Source organism: Papio anubis, chromosome 7, assembly GCF_008728515.1.
Source record: "Papio anubis isolate 15944 chromosome 7, Panubis1.0, whole genome shotgun sequence".
Lineage (NCBI taxonomy): Eukaryota > Metazoa > Chordata > Mammalia > Primates > Cercopithecidae > Papio > Papio anubis.
In genome coordinates, this window is record NC_044982.1 from 128,601,598 (window position 1) to 128,620,681 (window position 19,084).

At 41.5% G+C, this 19,084-nt stretch overlaps 1 protein-coding gene across 9 annotated transcripts in view; it reads left to right on the forward strand.

The window, feature by feature from the left end:
• Window positions 1-4,942, forward strand: part of LOC116275963 (little elongation complex subunit 2-like) — a 60,222-nt gene extending 55,280 nt beyond the window's left edge. For 6 of the 9 annotated variants that reach the window (XM_031669245.1, XM_031669244.1, XM_031669241.1 and 3 more), the window contains one exon: window positions 812-940. In XM_031669245.1, coding sequence (XP_031525105.1) covers window positions 812-940 — 129 coding nt within the window. Of the gene's footprint in view, window positions 1-811 lie in introns of all 9 variants that reach the window. The other 3 variants (XM_031669250.1, XM_031669247.1, XM_031669240.1) reach the window with 3 other exon arrangements.
• Window positions 4,943-19,084: the final 14,142 nt, after the last annotated feature.

Below are 19,084 nucleotides of genomic sequence, written 5' to 3' on the forward strand. Positions count from 1 at the left end.
TAATCTTTATCTCTTTCCCATTTTCTTTCCTTATCTTCCCTTTCTTATTGTCTTTCTTGTTTGTCTGTGTAATTTCTTCTCCCTGTTTACCACCTCAGACCTTCTTGTATTTTCTTTCCCTCCCTCCCTATTACTCACTTCTTCCTTTTTCTTGTCTTTCAGTTTAATTATTGCAAACACGGCACTCATAAGGCCTGTCATTCCCTTGATTTCTAATTTATATTTTCAACCTCTAATAAATTTAACACAGAGAATAGTTTCCCCATTCACTTTTCTCCCCATCTACTCAGATCTGTCCACTTCTCTGATGGTTGTTGAAAGTTTAATTGCTTTGGGCCGGTGATTGGCTCCAAACCTGTAATCCCAGCACTTTGGGAGGCCGAGACAGTGGTCTCGAGGTCCAGGAGATCGAGGCCATCCTGGCTAACCTGGGTGAAACCCGTCTCTACTAAAAATACAAAACTAGCCGAGGCGAGGTGGTGAAGCCTGTAGTCCCAGCTACTCGGGAGGCTGGAGGCAGGAGGAGTAAAGTAAACCCGGGCCCGGGCTTGCAGTGAGCTGAGATCTAGCCCACTGCACTCCAGCCACAGAGGCGACAAGGCGAGACTCCGTCTCAAAAAAAAAAAAAGAAAGTTTAATTGCTAAAAATCCGTCAGATTAAAACCTGTTTAGAAACAGCCAGGTAGCTGGAGATTAAAATATAAAGCTCATTTGCAAGGTGGTTAATGCATGTATAAATACAACAGGTTGACTGTATATAGGTATGTTGTGAACACATTAAGCTATTCCTGTTCTCTGCTTCATCTCTTAGGTTGGTGGAACAAGAATGCCTACACGCAGCCACAGGAATCCAGTTTCCATAGAAACCAAAAGCAGTTGCTTGCCTGCTCAGCAAGTTGAACCTGAAGGAGTGGCTCCACATAAAAGAAAAATAACTTGAGGACTGTACTATGGAAAATTAAATTTTAAAAAAAAGTTATAGCAATGTTTAATTTAGAAAAGTTTGAGGGGAAATAATCAGTAGGTAAGAGGAACATTTTTCCTGTAGTAGCTAGAGTGCCTTGAAAAAATGTGTTGGCTATGTGAGGAATGTTTCAACTAAAATGGAATGTTATGCTTTTCGCCCTTAAAGTTTAAGGAAGATCTTGATATGTTTTAACATTATCATGGCAGGGAAATATATAAAGAAGAAAAATATTTTTACATTAAACCTTTTCTAAAAATTGTAAATAGAAAAATAATTTGCTTTTTTATCAAGAACAACACTTAATCATTATGTATTGTGTTAGTTATATTGCCAGTCTGTTGAGACTGACTCAAGAAGTTAAATGTTGCCACTGCTGAAGATGATTATGAGCATCGGAAACCTTGTTTCTGACCCGTTTTGACAGTTTTTATATACTCCTTTAAAATGATGAATGTTGCAGGTTAATAAAGTTAATACCTTTAAAAACTTGGTGAAATTCCATTAAAGAAGCCAAAAATAAAAACTCCCTGCCTCTGAAAAGTCAGATTGCTATCTTCTTGTTTGGCAACCATCAGTTTGTTTAAAAAAAAAGAAAAAAATTTGATAGTGTAACATGTTTGATAACGAATGCCTCTATCTCTAGATTCAAGCTGAGTGTTGAAATACACTGCTGAAAGCAAAGAGATTGGCATGTTTTCCAGAAAAAAAGTCAGTGTCATTGCTCCAAATGACAAGGGTAATGTGGTAAAGCATAAGCCTTTTTTTTTTTTTTTTTTTTTGTTTTGTTTGAGACGGAGTCTCGCTCTGTTGCCCAGGCTGGAGTGCAGTGGCATGATCTCAGCTCACCACAACCTCCGCCTCCCAGGTTAAAGCGATTCTCCTGCCTCATCATTCTGAGTAGCTGGGACTACAGGCACCCGCCATCCCTCTTAGCGAATTTTTTTTTTTTTTGTATTTTTAGGAGAGACGGTTTTACCATATTTGCCAGGCTGGTCTCAAACTCCTGACCTTGTGATCTGCCCACGTCGGCCTCCCAAAGGGCTGGGATTACAGGCATGAGCCACCATGCCTGGCCAGCGTAAGCTATTTTTATCCTCATCTATACTGATTGATTTAAGTTTTCCAAACCTACAGATGAATTTGGAAAAGGGCATAATCAGGTGATGTTGCTGTAGCAAATTTGGACTTAAGAAACGACAGGCAGGGCTAGGCGCAGTGGTTCACACCTGTAATCCGAGCACTTTGCGAGGCTGACGCAGGAGAATCACTTGAGCCCAGGAGTTCGAGACCAGCCTGGGCAACATAGACCTCATCTCTACTAATAAAATAGTTAGCTGGGTGTGGTGGTATGTGCCTGTAGTCCCAGCTACTCAAAAGGCTGAGGCAGAAGAATTGCTGGAGCCCAGGAAGTCGAGGCTACAGTGGGTCATGATCGCACCACTGTACTCAGCTTTGAGTATCAGAGTGTGACCCTGTCTCAAAATTTAAAAAAAAAAGGACAGGCTTGTTTAATCTTTAGAACCCTTACACAAAAATTTTCAGAAATTATGTATGTCATTTGTAAAATACAAGTTTTATAATCCTAGATAATTGCTTCGCATTGAAATTTTTTAGCTATTTTATGTTAAAGAATGGCTATTCTTTCAGCCTAATTTCTGAGAAATTAGACCGGAAAATCTCCTCAAATATTGTAACAGTTGAAAATATCTTCAACTACTAAGTTTTGTTTTATTTTGATTTTTTGTTATAAAACTTTTAAGTTATTTAAGAAGTAGTTATTAGTAAAATTGTATCTTGATAAATCATTTCCTCATCCTGCCATTCCCTTTTTTAAAACATTGAGGTTTTTTTATTCCTTAAGTCATATATCCCAGAAATGTTTTGGTTGTGAATCATTTGGCAGTGAGCCAAGGGAGAGGCGGGGATTCCCTTGAAATGCCCTTTTACTTTTTTATTTATTTTTAATGCACATTTGTGTGCACCAGAATGGAATGTGCTCTTTTAAAAAAACTGGAACAGTGGTTGCTTCAGACTTCTGAATACCAGAAAGACTTGCCTTTTAATTTTTAAATATTACTTTTTACATTGTAAAATGTGTTATCTTACCCATATATTTGAATAACACTGATCATATATAAAGCTAGTTTTTTGCTTATGCTTAGCAAAGCCTTTTTTTTTAACATACATTTGATCTTGCTTTATGTTCTTTTTCTTGATTTTTAGTACTGAGAATTTATAAGCAAGAAGTAACTGACAATATGTTTAGCAGGATGTAATCCCAGCTACTTGGGAAGCTGAGGTGGGAGGATCACTTGAGTCTAGGAGTTCGAGGCTGCAGTGAGCTACGATGGTACCACTGCACTCCATCCTGGGAGAGAAATCAAGACCCTATCTCAAAAAATGAGCAAGATTTAAAAAAAAAAAAAAATGAGACTTAATGCTAGCAAGGACGCGATCCACCTGGCCCCTTATACCTCATCAGTGAAGGTGTAATTTATACACACCTCTTTGAAAACACTTTAATTCAGTAAGTGTTTGAGTGCAACTGTGTGCCATGCACTCCAAAGTAGGTCCCCACAGTTACTCTCTCACAGCATTGTTTTTTCAGGTCTCACCATATTTCTTTGACTTCTCTCTTTTCTTATAGATTACAAGTTCTGCAAGGACAAGGGCATATTTGTTTTGTTCACCATTAAGTAGTAAACACCTAATACAGTGCCTGTCATGAAGTTGCTTGGCAGATATTAGATGTATGAATGTGTAGATATCAAAGTGTTGTTTTTTTGTTTTTTTTTTTTTTCAGGAGATCACATTCTAGTGGAAGACATTATATTGATTTATGTAAAAAGTGCTTTGATAAATTAAGAAAGTCATCCAACCAGATCTTCATATTTAAGGTTTTCTGAGATAGAGCTTGAGCTGAGTCTTTTAAAGATAATAGGATTTCTAAGGGAAAAATTAAAGGTCTTCCACAAAAAAACTAAGTGAAACTAAGCAGCCTATGAAAAGGTGAAAGTTGGAGAGATTGTAGGCTATGAACGTGGGAGATGAGAGAAAACTACAGGATAGGGACAGAAACACCATACTACGACATTTGAACTTTGTTCTGTGCAATGTGGGAACCAGTAGTGAAGGTTAATTAACTGACAAGATCAGATGTGTATTTGAAAAGGGCTCTTGTTGGCATTAGTCTAGAGAATGCAGTGGAGCTGGGAAATGAAGAAATGTTGGGAGCCTGTGTTGTAGTAATTGAAAAATGGCAATGGCCCAGAATTAAAGCAGCAAGAGTAGGAGTGGGCTCAAGTGATGTACAGGGGAAAAAAAAAAAACAACTCAGTTTTGTGGTGGGTAGGGAGAGTAAAGTATGGTTTCTGGGTTTCTCATTTGAGATACTGAGTAAATGATGGTGTTACCCATTGAGAAAATAGTGTGGTTAGAGTGGGAAGAAAGTTAATTTAAAATGTTCATTTTTTTTCAGTCATTTCTCCTTTTGGAGTCTAGGTTTGTGTGCTATATTGGTTATAACCAATTTGCTGAATAATAAATTATCCCAAAACTTAGCTGCTTAAAACAACAAACATTATCTCACCATTTCTGTAAGTCAAAAGTCCAGGTCTCTCATGAAGTTGCAATCAGGCTCTTGGCTGGGGCTGCAGTCATCTGAAGGATTAGTAAATTGCTAAGCCCACGCTTAAGCTCCACCTTTGAAGGGAGAGGTTTGGAAAGAATTTGTGAACATATTTAATCACATATGCTATGAACAGGTTTAGGGGAGGGAGAGCATACTGTGTCTGTAGTTTGTAATGGACATGTAAAGATGTTAAGATGTTTTCTATGCATTATAGGTATATAGTAGTTTTTTGTTTTGTTTTGTTTTTTGCTATATAGTTTTTAATCAAACCTTAACGTATTTGATATCAGGATTTATTGAGTTTCTTGTTGAGATGTAGAAATAAAGGGGATCCATTTCATTTATCCATCTACTGTTGCCATGTCCCCTTCACTCATGTCCAGACTACTTATCAAGGTATATAATGGCAGACACAATTGCAAGGCATTTATCTGGGATTTGGATCTGCCCTGCCACGAAAAAATTACTGAAAGAGTCAAGAACCAGAGCTGTGTTTCTAAGAGGGGTGGATCTCTAGATTACTTCATCAAACAGATTTAAACAGTCAAGAGTTTGCCTTGACAGATGTGTTTGCTTTTAATATATGAGCTATAGCCTGGTTGATTCTTTAAGAAAATAGGAGGAAAGCCCGAGTATAAATTTATTGCTGTTTTGAAAGTGAAGAACCCTTATAAAGATTCTGTGATTAGTGGGTTGACTTTCTTCCATTTTCTTCAAAATCTGTTTCTTGTGGGGATGGGGAGAAGGAATATTTTCTATTCTCCCTATCCTAGATTTTACTTATTTAAAAATATACAGCACTGGAGGCCGGGTGCAGTGGCTCACGCCTGTAATCCCAGCACTTTGGGAGGCTGAGGCGGGTGGATCACGACATCAGGAGATCAAGACCATCCTGGCTAACACAGTGAAACTCTGTCTCTACTAAAAATACAAAAAATTAGCCAGGTGTGGTGGCAGGCACCTGTTGTCCCAAGTACTCGGGAGGCTGAGGCAGGAGAATGGCGTGAACCTGGGAGGTGGAGCTTGCAGTGAGCTGAGATCGCACCACTGCACTCCAGCCTGGGCGACAGAGCAAGACTCCATCTCAAAAAATAATATACATCACTGGAGAGTATATACACATAATCCTAAGACATACACCAGTAGGGCAAAACCACATTGATAACATGAGTATCCAGTCCCAAGCACTGCATTAATGCAACATCTGCTCTAGCCAGGCTTTAAGATTGCATAAATTAGCTATTCTTGTCCCTGCCTGCATGCTGTTGTACATGATTCTGTGTCTACTTGGATTTATTATCACCTATCAAAACCTTGCCTGTCCTCTGTTGAATTGGTAGTGCATTTTTTGAGTATCTATTGGATGTAACAAATTACACCAATCTCTTGGGATTTAAAGATAAACCTAAGATTGGTTTCTGCCTTAAGAGTATTTCCTAATCTAGTTGGGGAGATAGGTATGCATAATTAGCTATAATATAAGTGAAAATGATCATCTGACACAATAGTGCAGAGAAGTAAGAAAAAGGGACACTCAGAAATCAGAGAAAGGCGTAGTAGAAATGACGTTGAAGCTCTTTGAAAGTCAAGTTAAAAATGTGAACCAAAAGGAAGTGGAGCATTGCAGCATGAGGGAAAATCATGAGAGGGGCTGGATTTAGGAAATAGCAAAGTTGGTCATGTGAAAGGCATGGGGTGAAATATGATAAATAGGAGATGAAGTTGAGGAGGTATGTTTGGAGCTCAATAGAAGGAGATATTGAACGTTAAACCTAGATAGTTTGGTTTGATTCGGAAAGCAATGAGGAGGCATTAAAGGCTTTTAAGCAAAATGATGAATTTTAGGAAGGCTACAATATAAAGGATGATTTAGAGAGGAGAAAGACCAATGGCAAGGAGGTGTTAACTGTACATACAGCAGGTGGATTGAAAAGGTATAGATTGGAAAGCTATTTAAGAGGCAGCAGATACCTGATTTCACCCTATCCTCAAAATGAATGATTACTTGTAACGTTGAGTCACAACTGGGTAACAGACATTGTGCTAAGTGTTGGGAATACAAAGGTAAATTAAAACACATTTTTCAGTGTTTACAGTTTCACAGAAGGAGACAGACATCTAAATGGGTACAAAAATGTAAATATTGTGATTAGTTTCTGTAATGGGTAACAGTTACATGAAGAGATAGGAGTTGTTCTATCTGTAGGCATCAAAAAAGATCTCATAAATGAGCTAAAACTTTACCTAAAAACCATATCTTATTTTCCCCTGTATCTAGAATCAAGCTTGGCAAGCAGCAAACATTTAGTAAATATGTGAAGATGGTCTTGACTTATGATGGTTCAACTTATGATTTGTAGGCTTTGCAATGATGCCAAAGCAATGTGCATTCAATAGAAAGCATACTTCAAGTATCTATACAGCCATTCTGTTTTTTATTGGTAGGTTAGGTATGTTAAATGCATTTTCAACTTACAGTATTTTCAACTTATTATTTGTTTGTTTATTATTTTTGTTGAGATGAGGTCCTGGTATGTTACTCAGGCTGGTCTTGAACTCCTGACCTCAAGTGATCCACCTCAGCCTCCCAAAGTGATGCAATTATTAGTATGTGCCACTGTGCTCAGCCTAAACTCACGATGAGTTAATCTGGATATAATTCCATCGCAAGTTAATGAGCATCTGGATTATTGATGTGTGCATGTTCTCCGGCTGATAAGGTTGGAGGTAGGGGTGTGATAGCTCAGTAAGCAACAATATGACCCACGAAATAGCATGTATGTATAGAATTATTATTATTTTGAGACGACGTCTCGCTCAGTCACCCAGGCTGGTGTGCAGTGGCACAATCTTGGTTCACTGCAAGCTCCGCCTCCCGGGTTCACGCCATTCTCCTGCCTCAACCTGCCTAGTAGCTGGGACTACAGACACCCGCCACTATGACCGGCTAATTTTTTGTATTTTTAGTAGAGACGGGGTTTACTGTGTTAGCCAGGATGGTCTCGATCTCCTGACATCGTGATCCGCCCGCCTCGGCCTCCCAAAGTGCTGGGATTACAGGCGTGAGCCACCGCTCCCAGCTGTATGTATAGAATTATGCAGTAAGATGTTTCTAAGACAACTGAGGTTTTTGCTAAGTGTTGCCACTGACTTAAATGAAAATATTAGAATAGGGATGGGGTGAAAAGACAAATTGTGTTTTCAACCAAATGTCAGCAGAACAATTAATGGGATGTCCTATAGAACACTGAAAATGTGGGTGTGCAACTTAGGGGAGAGGAATAGATAGGCATGTTATGTTGAGGGCTTATCTTTGTGCTGTGACACCAGGAAAGGTGGGGCTTGCGTGTCAGAGACCAAGCTGGCCTTTTTTTATTTTCTCCTTGCTATGGTTTTAATGTATTCCCTTTCAGAATTCATGTGTTGGAAACTTAATCTCTAATGCAACAGCGTTGGGAGGTGTGGCTTTGGGAAGACAGCTAGGTCATGAATGGATTAGGCCAGTATGAAAAAGGATGTATGGGGGTGGGTTCACCCTCTTCTGATCTACTGTCACGTGAGGATTCAACATTCATCCGCTCTTGCCGTTCTGACTTCCACCATGTGAGGACGCAGTAAGGCACATACTAGATGCAAGTGCCTGAATCTTGTACTTCCTGGGCTTTGGAACTGTGAGAATTAAATTTCTGTTCTTTATAAATCACCCTGTCTGTGGTATTCTGTTATAGGAGCACAAAATAGACTAAGACACTCCTCTTCCCCTTTGTTAAGGCCAAGGGTCTGGACTTAGGTTACATATCAGGTTCGTTAAGCAAATAAAGAAATACATTGTGAGGCCAGGCACGGTGGCTCATGCTTGTAATCCCAGCACTTTGGGAGGCCGAGGCGAGTGGATCACCTGAGGTCAGGAGTTCAAGACCAGCCTGAAAAACATGGAGAAACCCCATCTCTACTAAAAATACAAAATTAGTGGGGCATGGAAAGAGAATCGCTTGTATCCAGGAGGCGGAGGTTGCAGTGAACTGAGATTGAGCCACTGCACTCCAGCCTGGGAAACAAAATGACTCTGTCTCCAAAAATTCCTTGGAAATATTGGGGGCTGCCCAGGCAGTGGCTCCGCCTGTAATCCCAAACACTTTGGGGAGGCTGAGGTGGGTGGATCACCTGAGGTCAGGAGTTCGAGACCAGCCTGGCTAGCCTGGTGAAACCCCGCCTCTACTAAAAATACAAAAATTAACTGGGCATGGTGGTGGCGCATGCCTGTAATCCCAGCTACTCAGGAGTCTGAGGCAGTAGAATCACTTGAACCTGAGAGGAAGAGGTTGCAGTGAGTTTGGCCATTGCACTGCAGCCTGGGGAGACAGAATGAGAATCCATCTCCAAAAAGAGAGAGAGAGATATTGAAGGAGCAAGAATAAACGATGTGTGATATTCGGTTGGAATTGGAGAGGAAGTATCAAGGTAATTCATGGTATTGTATACACAGAGATGGAAGCAGTTACAGCTGTGTGGGTACATATGCATATCCTTTTCCTTTTTCTTTATTTTTGAGACAGGTTTCCACTCTTGTTGCCCAGGCCTGAGTGCAATAGTGCAATCTGCGGCTCACGACAACTTCTACCTCCCGGGTTCAAGCGATTCTCCTGCCTCAGCCTCCACAGCAGCTGGGATTATAGGCATGCGCCACCACACCCAGCTAATTTTTTTTTTTTTTTTTTTTTTTTTTTTAAATAGAGACGGAGTTTCTCTGTGTTGATCAGGCTGGTTGTGACCTCCCAATCTCAGGTGATCCGCCAGCTTTGGCCTCCCAAAGTGCTGGGATTACAGGCATGAGTTATTGTGCCCATCCCATATTTCCTTATTCTGCTGAGAGGGTCTAGATGCACTGACAATCTAGTAGCAATGGCACATGTAACACCCAGATCTTGGTTTCTATATCCCGTTCTTCATTAAAAGAAACCAGGGCTCCTTGAAGAAATTACTGATTATAAGTCTGGGTCAGGATCAATGGAAGATGAATCTGGAACATCATGTTGCATCAGAAAGTAAGTATTCACTGGGTTTGGTGGCATGTGACTATGGTCCCAGTTACTTGGGAGGCTGAGGTAGAATTCCATGAGCCCAAGAGGTTAAGTCTGCAGTGAGCTGTGATCATGCCACTACACCCTAGCCTGGGCAACAGAGTGAGACCCTGCCTTTAAACAAAAAAACAAAAAAAAAACCAGCCTGACCAACATGATGAAACCCCATCTCTACTAAAAATACAAAAATTAGGCAGGTATGGTGGCACGTGCCTGTAATCCCAGCTACTCGGGAGGCTGAGGCATGAGAATCACTTCAACCTGGGAGGCGGAAGTTGTATTGAGCCGAGATCGTGCCACTGCACTCCAGCCTGGGTAACAGAGTGAGACTCCGCCTCAAATAAATAAATATATAAATAAAGGAATAAAAGAAAGTGCTCAAAAAACGAGGGGCCATATCAGAAATGCATTGACTCTAGCTTAAAGGAGTTCCCAGATTCAGGAAAATTTGAGCATCAAATGATGATAGCAACAATGTAATCCTTTGAGTGAAATAAGAATCTATGATCCCATACTGATACAAATGAATAAATAGGGAAGAAGGAAACATTCTGTTCTATGATAGAATGCCAACCAATAAATGGAATGATGGAATTACAAAAATCACCAATTTGAAATCATTAGAGTAATAATTATTTAGGAATCATCAATGGATGCTAAATGTGGTGAGTGAAAATTTGATGATAAATAGGAACAGCTACATAGCCTTAAAGAATCTCCCCACAAATTACTTATTTAACATGTATAAAATACCTGTTAATGCCAGAAAGAAACCTGGCTGAAACCATCTTAATCAAGTGATACAAATTAATATCACCAGTAATGAAACAAATCAACGGTGTTTCCTGACACACACCAAGAAGAGCACAGCATCACTTCTGTGGTATACTCCTTCCAGATATACATAAATCATGAGGAAATATCAGAGAAATCTAAACTGAGTGACAGTCTATAAAGTAAATGGTCAGTAATCTGCAAAAATTCCCCTTCTTTCACACTGTAGCACTACTGCAGATTAAAGAAAACTAACTGAATGTGACTCATGATCCTGGTTTGGATCCTGGTCCAATAAAGGACATTATTGGAACGACTGGCAAAACTTGAAGGGCATTTGTGGATTATTTGGTAGTGATGTATTAGTGTTAATTTCCTGATTATGATGTGGTTATATCAGTGCATGTCCCATACTTAGGAAATAAAAACCAAAGTATAAATTGGTAATGGGGCATTATTTCTAGCTTATTCTCCAGTTAGAGGATCGGGGCAGTGAAATGTTCACAGGAGTCTTGATGAAAGGCATATAGGAGCTATATATGATATTTCTGCAACAATTAAATAAACTCAAGATTACACCAGATTGAAAAGTTTTTAAAAATGGTATTGTCCACAATCTCAGGTACTATAAGGAGGTTAAGGAGGATGAAGACTAAGGAAAGAAGGCTGTTGGATTCAACACTGACCAGAACATTCCGTGGTGTGACAGAAGCAGTCACTGCAGGCTGAGAACTGAACGAGAGACAAGGAAAGGTGTGGAGGAAAAGCCATGTTGAGAAGTCTGTTGAATAGAAGAATGAAGGCAGGACAATAACCTGCAGGAAAATCCAGGAGAGGGAGTTTTGTTTTCAGAATGATGAGAACTTGTTTATGTTTGCAGATTAAAGGAAGTGTACCTGTTGCTGCAATACAGAGGTACAAATTGAAAGAATAATAATTGATGGGGAACCAACCAGGAGCCCTGGGGGAAAGGAGATGGAGAATAAGATCAAGATTCTAGGTGTAAAGGTACAACTTGGAGAGAATCTCCCACTCCCTCACCACCACTCCAACTAAAGGCCCATTTATTTCATTATTCCATCCCGTGTCATGTAGCTACCATGAAATTTAGATGAAATTGACCCTACTTTCAGCTCCAGGAGTGAACCCCAGTAAGTGTAATCTCCCCTACTTCTGTGATTTGTATAGTAACCCAGATCTAAACCAGTCAGTACATGGTAAACATCTTCAACCTAGGGAATGATTTAAGGTTTGTGTCCAATCAGCACAAATCTCAATACTCATTAGATGTTTATGAGATGAAGTACTCTCTCTCTGGGTGTGAATGAAAATGCACCATAGCGCGGGTGCTGCCGCTCACCATATAATAAAAAGGATGGATGCCACCCTGAAGATGAGATGTGTACTCTGAAGGAAGAAGCAAGAAACGTACACAGGGAATCAGAGTCTGAGTCCTGATGGAGCCATACATAAAGCTCACCCTTCCCCTGGATTTTAGCCAATACACCTCTTTTATTTATTTATTTTTTATTTATTTTTTTTTTTTTTTTGAGACGGAGTCTCGCTCTGTGGCCCAGGCTGGATTGCAGTGGCCCGATCTCGGCTCACTGCAAGCTCCGCCTCCCGGGTTCACGCCATTCTCCTGCCTCAGCCTCCGGAGTAGCTGGGACTACAGGCGCCCGCCACCACGCCCGGCTAGTTTTTTTGTATCTTTTAGTAGAGACGGGGTTTCATCGTGTTAGCCAGGATGGTCTCGATCGCCTGACCTCGTGATCCGCCCGTCTCGGCCTCCCAAAGTGCTGGGATTACAGGCTTGAGCCACCGCGCCCGGCCAATACACCTCTTTTATTATTTGCTCAGTTTGAGTAGGCTTTTTGTTATTTGTGAACAGAAACATCCTAACTAATAAAGGATGAGAGAGTTGTCCTCTAACAAATGGTTCAGAGAGGCATAAAGACAAAAGTGTTGCAATAGGGACAAAATCAAGGATTCCTGTTTTTCACGTCTAGGGCACGAAATCGCTCTCACAATGCAATCCCCCAAAAGTCTCCAAATTCCTACTGTACTTATTAAAATACCACATATTCTGACTATGAAATGTATCTCATGTTATTCTCTATGCATTTTGTATGCATACCTAAACAGACTGTAAACTCCTCACAGGAAACGCTTGTTTCTTTCTACAACTGTGTACCTGACCTAACACCGAACATATGGCTAGGAAAACCCTGGAAGCTCAATCAAGATGTATTAAATTGTGCTGTTACCTAAGTGTTCCCCCAAAACCAACATGTAGCAAGGTTGTACCCACCTCAATTTTAGACCTCCCCAGTCACAAGGACAATGCTATGGTTAGCTTTGCACAAGGAAAGAAATTAAACAAAGAAACATGTGTTTATCAAAAGCCATACCAGTTACTATTATACCTTTGATTTGTATCTTTGTATTGTATCAGTGTATAGGTATATTTCCCTTAAAGACTACATCTCCATATTTTGGATACATTCTTACAATGTATCGAAACTAACTCATTTAATACTACTCGATTGCATTTAAGGACAATAAAAGAAGTAAAAATTCAGGTTAGATGAAACAATTTGGAATATATCACATCTTGAAACCTCTGGCCAGGCCCAGTAGCTCACACCTGTAATCCCAGCACTTTGGGAGGCCAAGGCAGGTGGATCACAAGGTCAAGAGATCGAGACCATCCTGGCCAACATGGTGAAACCCCGTCTCTACTAAAAATACAAAAATTAGCCAGGCGTGGTGGCGCGTGCCTGTAGTCTCAGCTACTCAGGAGGCTGAGGCAGGAGAATCGCTTGAACCCAGGAGGCGGAGGTTGTAGTTAGCCGGGATTGTGCCACTGTACTCCATCCTGGCAACAGAGCGAGACTCCATCTCAAAAAAAAAAAAAAAAAAACCTCTGAAAAATATTATATCTTGCCAAGCATGGCTCATGCCTGTAATCTCAACACTTTGGGAGGCCGAGGCAGGAGAATCTCTTGAGGCCAGGAGTTTGAGGACAGTCAGGGCAACACAATGAGACAGTATCTCTACAAAAATTAAAATTAAAAAATTAGCTGGACATGGTGGCACATGCCTGTAGTCTCAGCTTTGGGGAGACTGAGGTGGGAGGCTTTCTTGAGCCACGGAGGTCAAGGCTGCAGTGAGCTGTGATTGCGCTACTGTACTCTAACCTGGGCATCAGTCTCAAAAAACAAACAAAACCATTCTATCTTTCAGCGAAAACTTGTCTCCACCTGAGTATGTAGTCTGTTCTTCCTAGAGCAACAATAACAACAAAAAGCTTATCTCTCCTCATAGGGAGAGACCTGTGCCCAATCACTGGTGTGCTGAAAATATGCCCACTCTTTCCTACGCCTCACCATCCATAGATAATGTTCTCCAATGCCAAGAAAACATGAGTCATACACAGTTTTGCAAACTGGTCTTTCAGCAGACATCTGTCCAATTTAAACCACTGAAACTGCAAAAAAAAAAAAAAAAAAAAATTGAAGCTTCTTTGGTTTAATCTTTTAGATGGAGCTCCAAATAAGTAATGAGAATATCATGTCTGGGAACAGTCTCACTGACCACTGATGACATAATCCTTTATGAGACAATATTTACATTTGTCCCTGAAGTTTTCAACCGAAAGTCAGAAAGGGATCCAGAATAAACGATCAAATGATTAAGATCCATCTGTTTAGTTGAATGAGAGAGTTAACGTTTCTATACAACTAAGAAATAGAATGTATTTTATGTCTGGTCTGTATTTTAGGGAATTGGTGTCTTATTTTTAACTAATATCTAGTTATGGGTCCCAACAATACCCAAACAACAGTTCTACTATTGTGAAAAATAAATAATTAAATACTTTCTGCAAGTATAATGTCTCCCCTCCGCCCCATCAAAAGTGATGCAAATGATAACTCCCAAGTGCCACAATGGGCAGCTGGAAATAGTTTCTGTCCAGCACCAATCTGCAGTCTCGTAGAATTGCACAATGAGTTTCTTCTGAGTTCAGAAAGGGGGTTGGGGGACGTGTGAAGTCACGATGCAGTAGGCTTGCATATCTCTGTCTATGTGTGCATTGTGGGAGGCTAATAAAGTGGTAGGTCCATTTCTAACACGGTTTGGCTTTTTTGATATTACACTCTAGTATCTGAAAACTTTTACTCTTAAGGAGCAGGACTCTGTAACTAACTGACTAAGTGCCTAAGGCCTAAATGTCAATCTGCATACAAGGCTGTCAGCCAAGCCTTCTGCCTCCCAGGAGCCCAGTGCTAGAGTTAATTTACATGCAGCAGTGAGAAAGTCTTCAGAATGTTAAGACTGTCAGCTGCAACTTTCAGAGGAAGAAAAGCATGAGAGGTTGAGTCTTAGAAGTAGCCAGCCCAGAGTCTGAGTTTGTTGGAAGAAGCAGTTGCAGAAGGAAAGGGGAAAGAGCACTGAAACAGAGTCTCAACTCCACCACTGGCTAAGGCCCTACCTCGTCCCTCTTCAACTCTTGGCATTTTCATCTGTAAAACCTGGATACTGGCCGGGCGCAGTGGTTCATGCCTGTAATCCCAGCACTTTGGGAGGCTGAGGCAGGCAGATCACGAAGTCAGGAGATGGAGACAATTCTGGCTAACACGGTGAAAACCTGTCTCCACTAAAAATATTTTAAAAATTAGCCGGGCATGGTGGCGGGCACCTGTAGTCCCAGCTGCTGGGGAGGCTGAGGCAGGAGAATGGCGTGAACCCGAGAGGTGGAGCTTGCAGTGAGCCGAGATCGCGCCACTGCACTCCAGCCTGACAGAGCAAGACACCATCTTAAAAACAAAACAAAACAAAACCTGGATATTAGTGCCTTTCTAGCATATCCTACTGGCTGTAGTACCCATCTAATAAATAATGAACATAAAAGTTCTTTTAAAAATGCAAGCCACTGTATAAATGTGAAGTATTGTAGTGGCACACGCCTGTAATATCAACTACTCAGGAGGCTGAGGCAGGAGAATCAGTTGAACCTGGGAGGCAGAGGTTGCAGTGAGCCGAGGTCGTGCCACTACCCTCCAGCCTAGGGGACAGAGTGAGACTCCATCTCAAAAAAAAAAAAGACTGTGGATGTTATCTTGAGGTGGGGAATAATCAAAAGCTTTTTAATGGGGGATGAGAGTTGGGATAAGCAACATGGTTAAACTTCTAGAACGGAAAATATGACTGCAATAGATAGGGATAGATTGAGGGGGCAGGATGGAAACTAGGGAAGTCTGAGGACATGGAGGTTGGGAGACACTGTTTTTCAATCTAAACCTAAGGCTGGCCAGGTGCGATGGCTCACACCTGTAATCCCAGCACTTTGGGACACCAAGACAGGAGAATTGCTTGACCCTAGGAATTCGAGAACAGCCTAGACAACATGAAAAGACCTCGTCTCTGCAAAAAATTTTAAAAAGTTAGCCGAGTGTGGTGGTACATGCCTGTCGTCCTGGCTACTCAGGAGGCTGTTGTGGGAGGATCACTTGAGCCCATGATGTCGAGTCTGCAGTGAGCCATGACTGCACCACTGCACTCCAGTGTGGGTGACAGCGTGAGACCCTGTCTCCAAAAAAACAAAAACAAAAACACCCCTAAGTTTACAGTGATCAGTCCTACTTGGCAAGCTGTTCACTCTTGTTTCTGTGTACTAAATATGCCTGCCATATGGCGAGAATGCAGCCAAGCCAAGGAGATGGAAGGTGCAGATTTTAAATCTACTGGAGTCGAACAAGTAAGTAATAAGGGGGTAAGAACTACAGACCCTCACACACAGTAGGGCAGCCTTCTTCTAGGCTCCAAAGCTAAATGGGATAGGGGTTCCTTTCAAAATTTTTCTTTGGAGAATTACATTTGAATTATGTCATCTGGAAGTGAACCTTGAATGTGGAAAAAAGTTTGGTAACCTTCCAAGAAAGTCACTTAAAAAAATACTGGCTAACCCTTTTTTTTGTTTGTTTTTGAGATGGAGTCTCGCTCTGTCGCCCAGGCTGGAGTGCAGTGGTGCGATTTTGGCTCACTGCAAGCTCTGCCTCCCGGGTTCACGCCATTCTCCTGCCTCAGCCTCCCGAGTAGCTGGGACTACAGGCGCGTGCCACCATGACTGGCTAATTTCTTTGTATTTTTTTAGTAGAGACGGGGTTTCACTGTGTTAGCCAGGATAGTCTCAATCTCCTGACCTCGTGATCTGCCCACATAGGCCTCCCAAAGCGCTGGGATTACAGGCATGAGCCACCACGCCTGGCCGGTTAACTCTTTAAATGCTACTTTTTACCTAGCTGGTCTTTCTCCTAACCTTTTAAAAGTCAAACCAGGCCGGGCGTGGTGGCTCAAGCCTGTAATCCCAGCACTTTGGGAGGCCGAGACGGGCGGATCACGAGGTCACAAGATCAAGACCATCCTAGCTAACATGGTGAAACCCCGTCTCTACTAAAAAAAAATACAAAAAAAACTAGCCGGGCGAGGTGGCGGGCGCCTGTAGTCCTAGCTACTCCGGAGGCTGAGGCAGGAGAATGGCGTGAACCCGGGAGGCGGAGCTTACAGTGAGCTGAGATCCGGCCACTGCACTCCAGCCTGGGTGACAGAGCAAGACTCCGTCTCAAAAAAAAAAATAAAATTAAAAAATAAAAATAAAAATAAAAGTCAAACCAGGCACAGTGGCTCTAGCCAGGAGCGGCTCTAGCCAAGAGTGGCTCATGCTTATAATCCCAACACGTTGGGAGACTAAGGCAGGAGGATCACTTGAAGCCAAAAGTTCGAGACCAGCCTGTAGAGATGGTGAAACCCCATCTCTACAAAAAATTAGCTGGGCATGGTGGCACGTGCCTGTAATCCCACTTACTCAGGAGGCTGAGGCAGGAGAATTGCTTGAACCCGGGAGACAGAGGTTGCAGTGAGCTGAGGTGGTGCCACTGCACTCCAGCCTGGGTGACAGAGCTCGACTCTGTCTCAAAAAAAAAAAAAAAAAAAAAATGGCCAGGCTTGGTGGCTCACACCTGCAATCTCAGCACTTTGGGAGGTTGAGGCGGGCAGATCACCTGAGGTTGGGAGTTCGAGACCAGCCTGACCAACATGGAGAAAACCCATCTCTACTAAAAATACAAAATTAGTTTGTCGTGGTGGTGGGCGTCTGTAATTCCAGCTGCTTGGGAGGCTGAGGCAGGAGAATCGCTTGAATCCGGGAAGCGGAGGTTGTGGTGAGCTGAGATCACACCATTGTACTCCAATCTGGGCAACAAGAGCGAAACCCTGTCTGAAAAAAAAAAAAAAAAAAAAAAAAAAAGGTGCTGAAAGAGAAAATTGGACTTAAACAGTTAAAACAAACCTAGTGCAGTGGCTCACACCTGTTATCCCAACACTTTGGGAGTCCAAGGCAGGTGTATCGCTTAAGGTTAGGAGTTTGAGACCAGCAATAGCCAACATGGTGAAACCTCATCACTACTAAAAATACAAAAATTAGCCAGGCATGGTGGCGGGCGCTTGTAATCCCAGCAACTTGGGAGGCTGAGGTAGGAGAATCATTTGAACCTAGGAGGTGGAGGTTTCAGTGAGCTGAGATCAGGCCACTGCACTCCAACCTGGGCAACAGAGTGAGACTCCATCTCAAAAAAAACCCCAAAACACCAAAAACACCAAAAAAAAAAAAAAAATATGGAGATCTGTACTGCTAGCCCAAGTGGGTCCGAGGCCATTCTCCCCTACCTCTCTGCCATTCCTTTTCCATTAGATATTAATGGTATAAAGGCTTCATGTATTTTTTTTAACAAAACAGTGCAGATAATTTTATAATATATATAATGCATATTAGTAGACTAACAGAAGCAGTGTTAACTATTCCAAGATAGGATTTCTGTTTGTGAAAGAAGAGTAACTGCAGCCCTAGGAGAGGGGTCAACATCTCTGACGACTGACTTCGGTGGATGGCGAGTTTCTCAGGTCCAACCCTGCATCCACTAACTCTGTACCTTCTTAACTCTTTCATTGTCTGGGTTTATGTCTAAGCTTGTTCCAGGTATCCAGGATGCCCACAAGAATACCACAGGTTCTGGAAGAGGAAGGGGATGGCAGATGTTAACCTATTTCTACGGAGACTTACATAGGGATAATGGAAACGACATCACACTTAGCTATTCCCTTGCTCGTGGGAATACTGGATTTTTAAACTCTTTTTTGCTATATAAGTTCATTATTCATGTTATCATTGAATATTCCACTTTAGTTCACTCTATTTTTGAACATTTTTACCCTCACCAAATTATTAATTTTAAATAGTATTACACGATTTTGAATACTGAGTATTTCAGGAAGTCTAAAAGCTTGATTGGACTGATAGATATCCACTTCAGCCCTCATATCAGAATGCTCAAATATTTTTACAACCAGAAAATAAATCTGTTTGAGTTCACTGAACAATGTTATCAAATGAGGGCCTCATCAAATCAGCATCCTCTTCTGCTACTATCTTTTCCCCTCTTAAACACCAGCTCTGGCCCAGAATCACTGCTAGCTCTTCCTCAAAACTCTCAAGTGACCAGAATTTGCCTTCAGCTTTGAGGGAAATACTTAAGCTGAGTATTTCCAAAACTATCTTCAAAATGGTGGCAT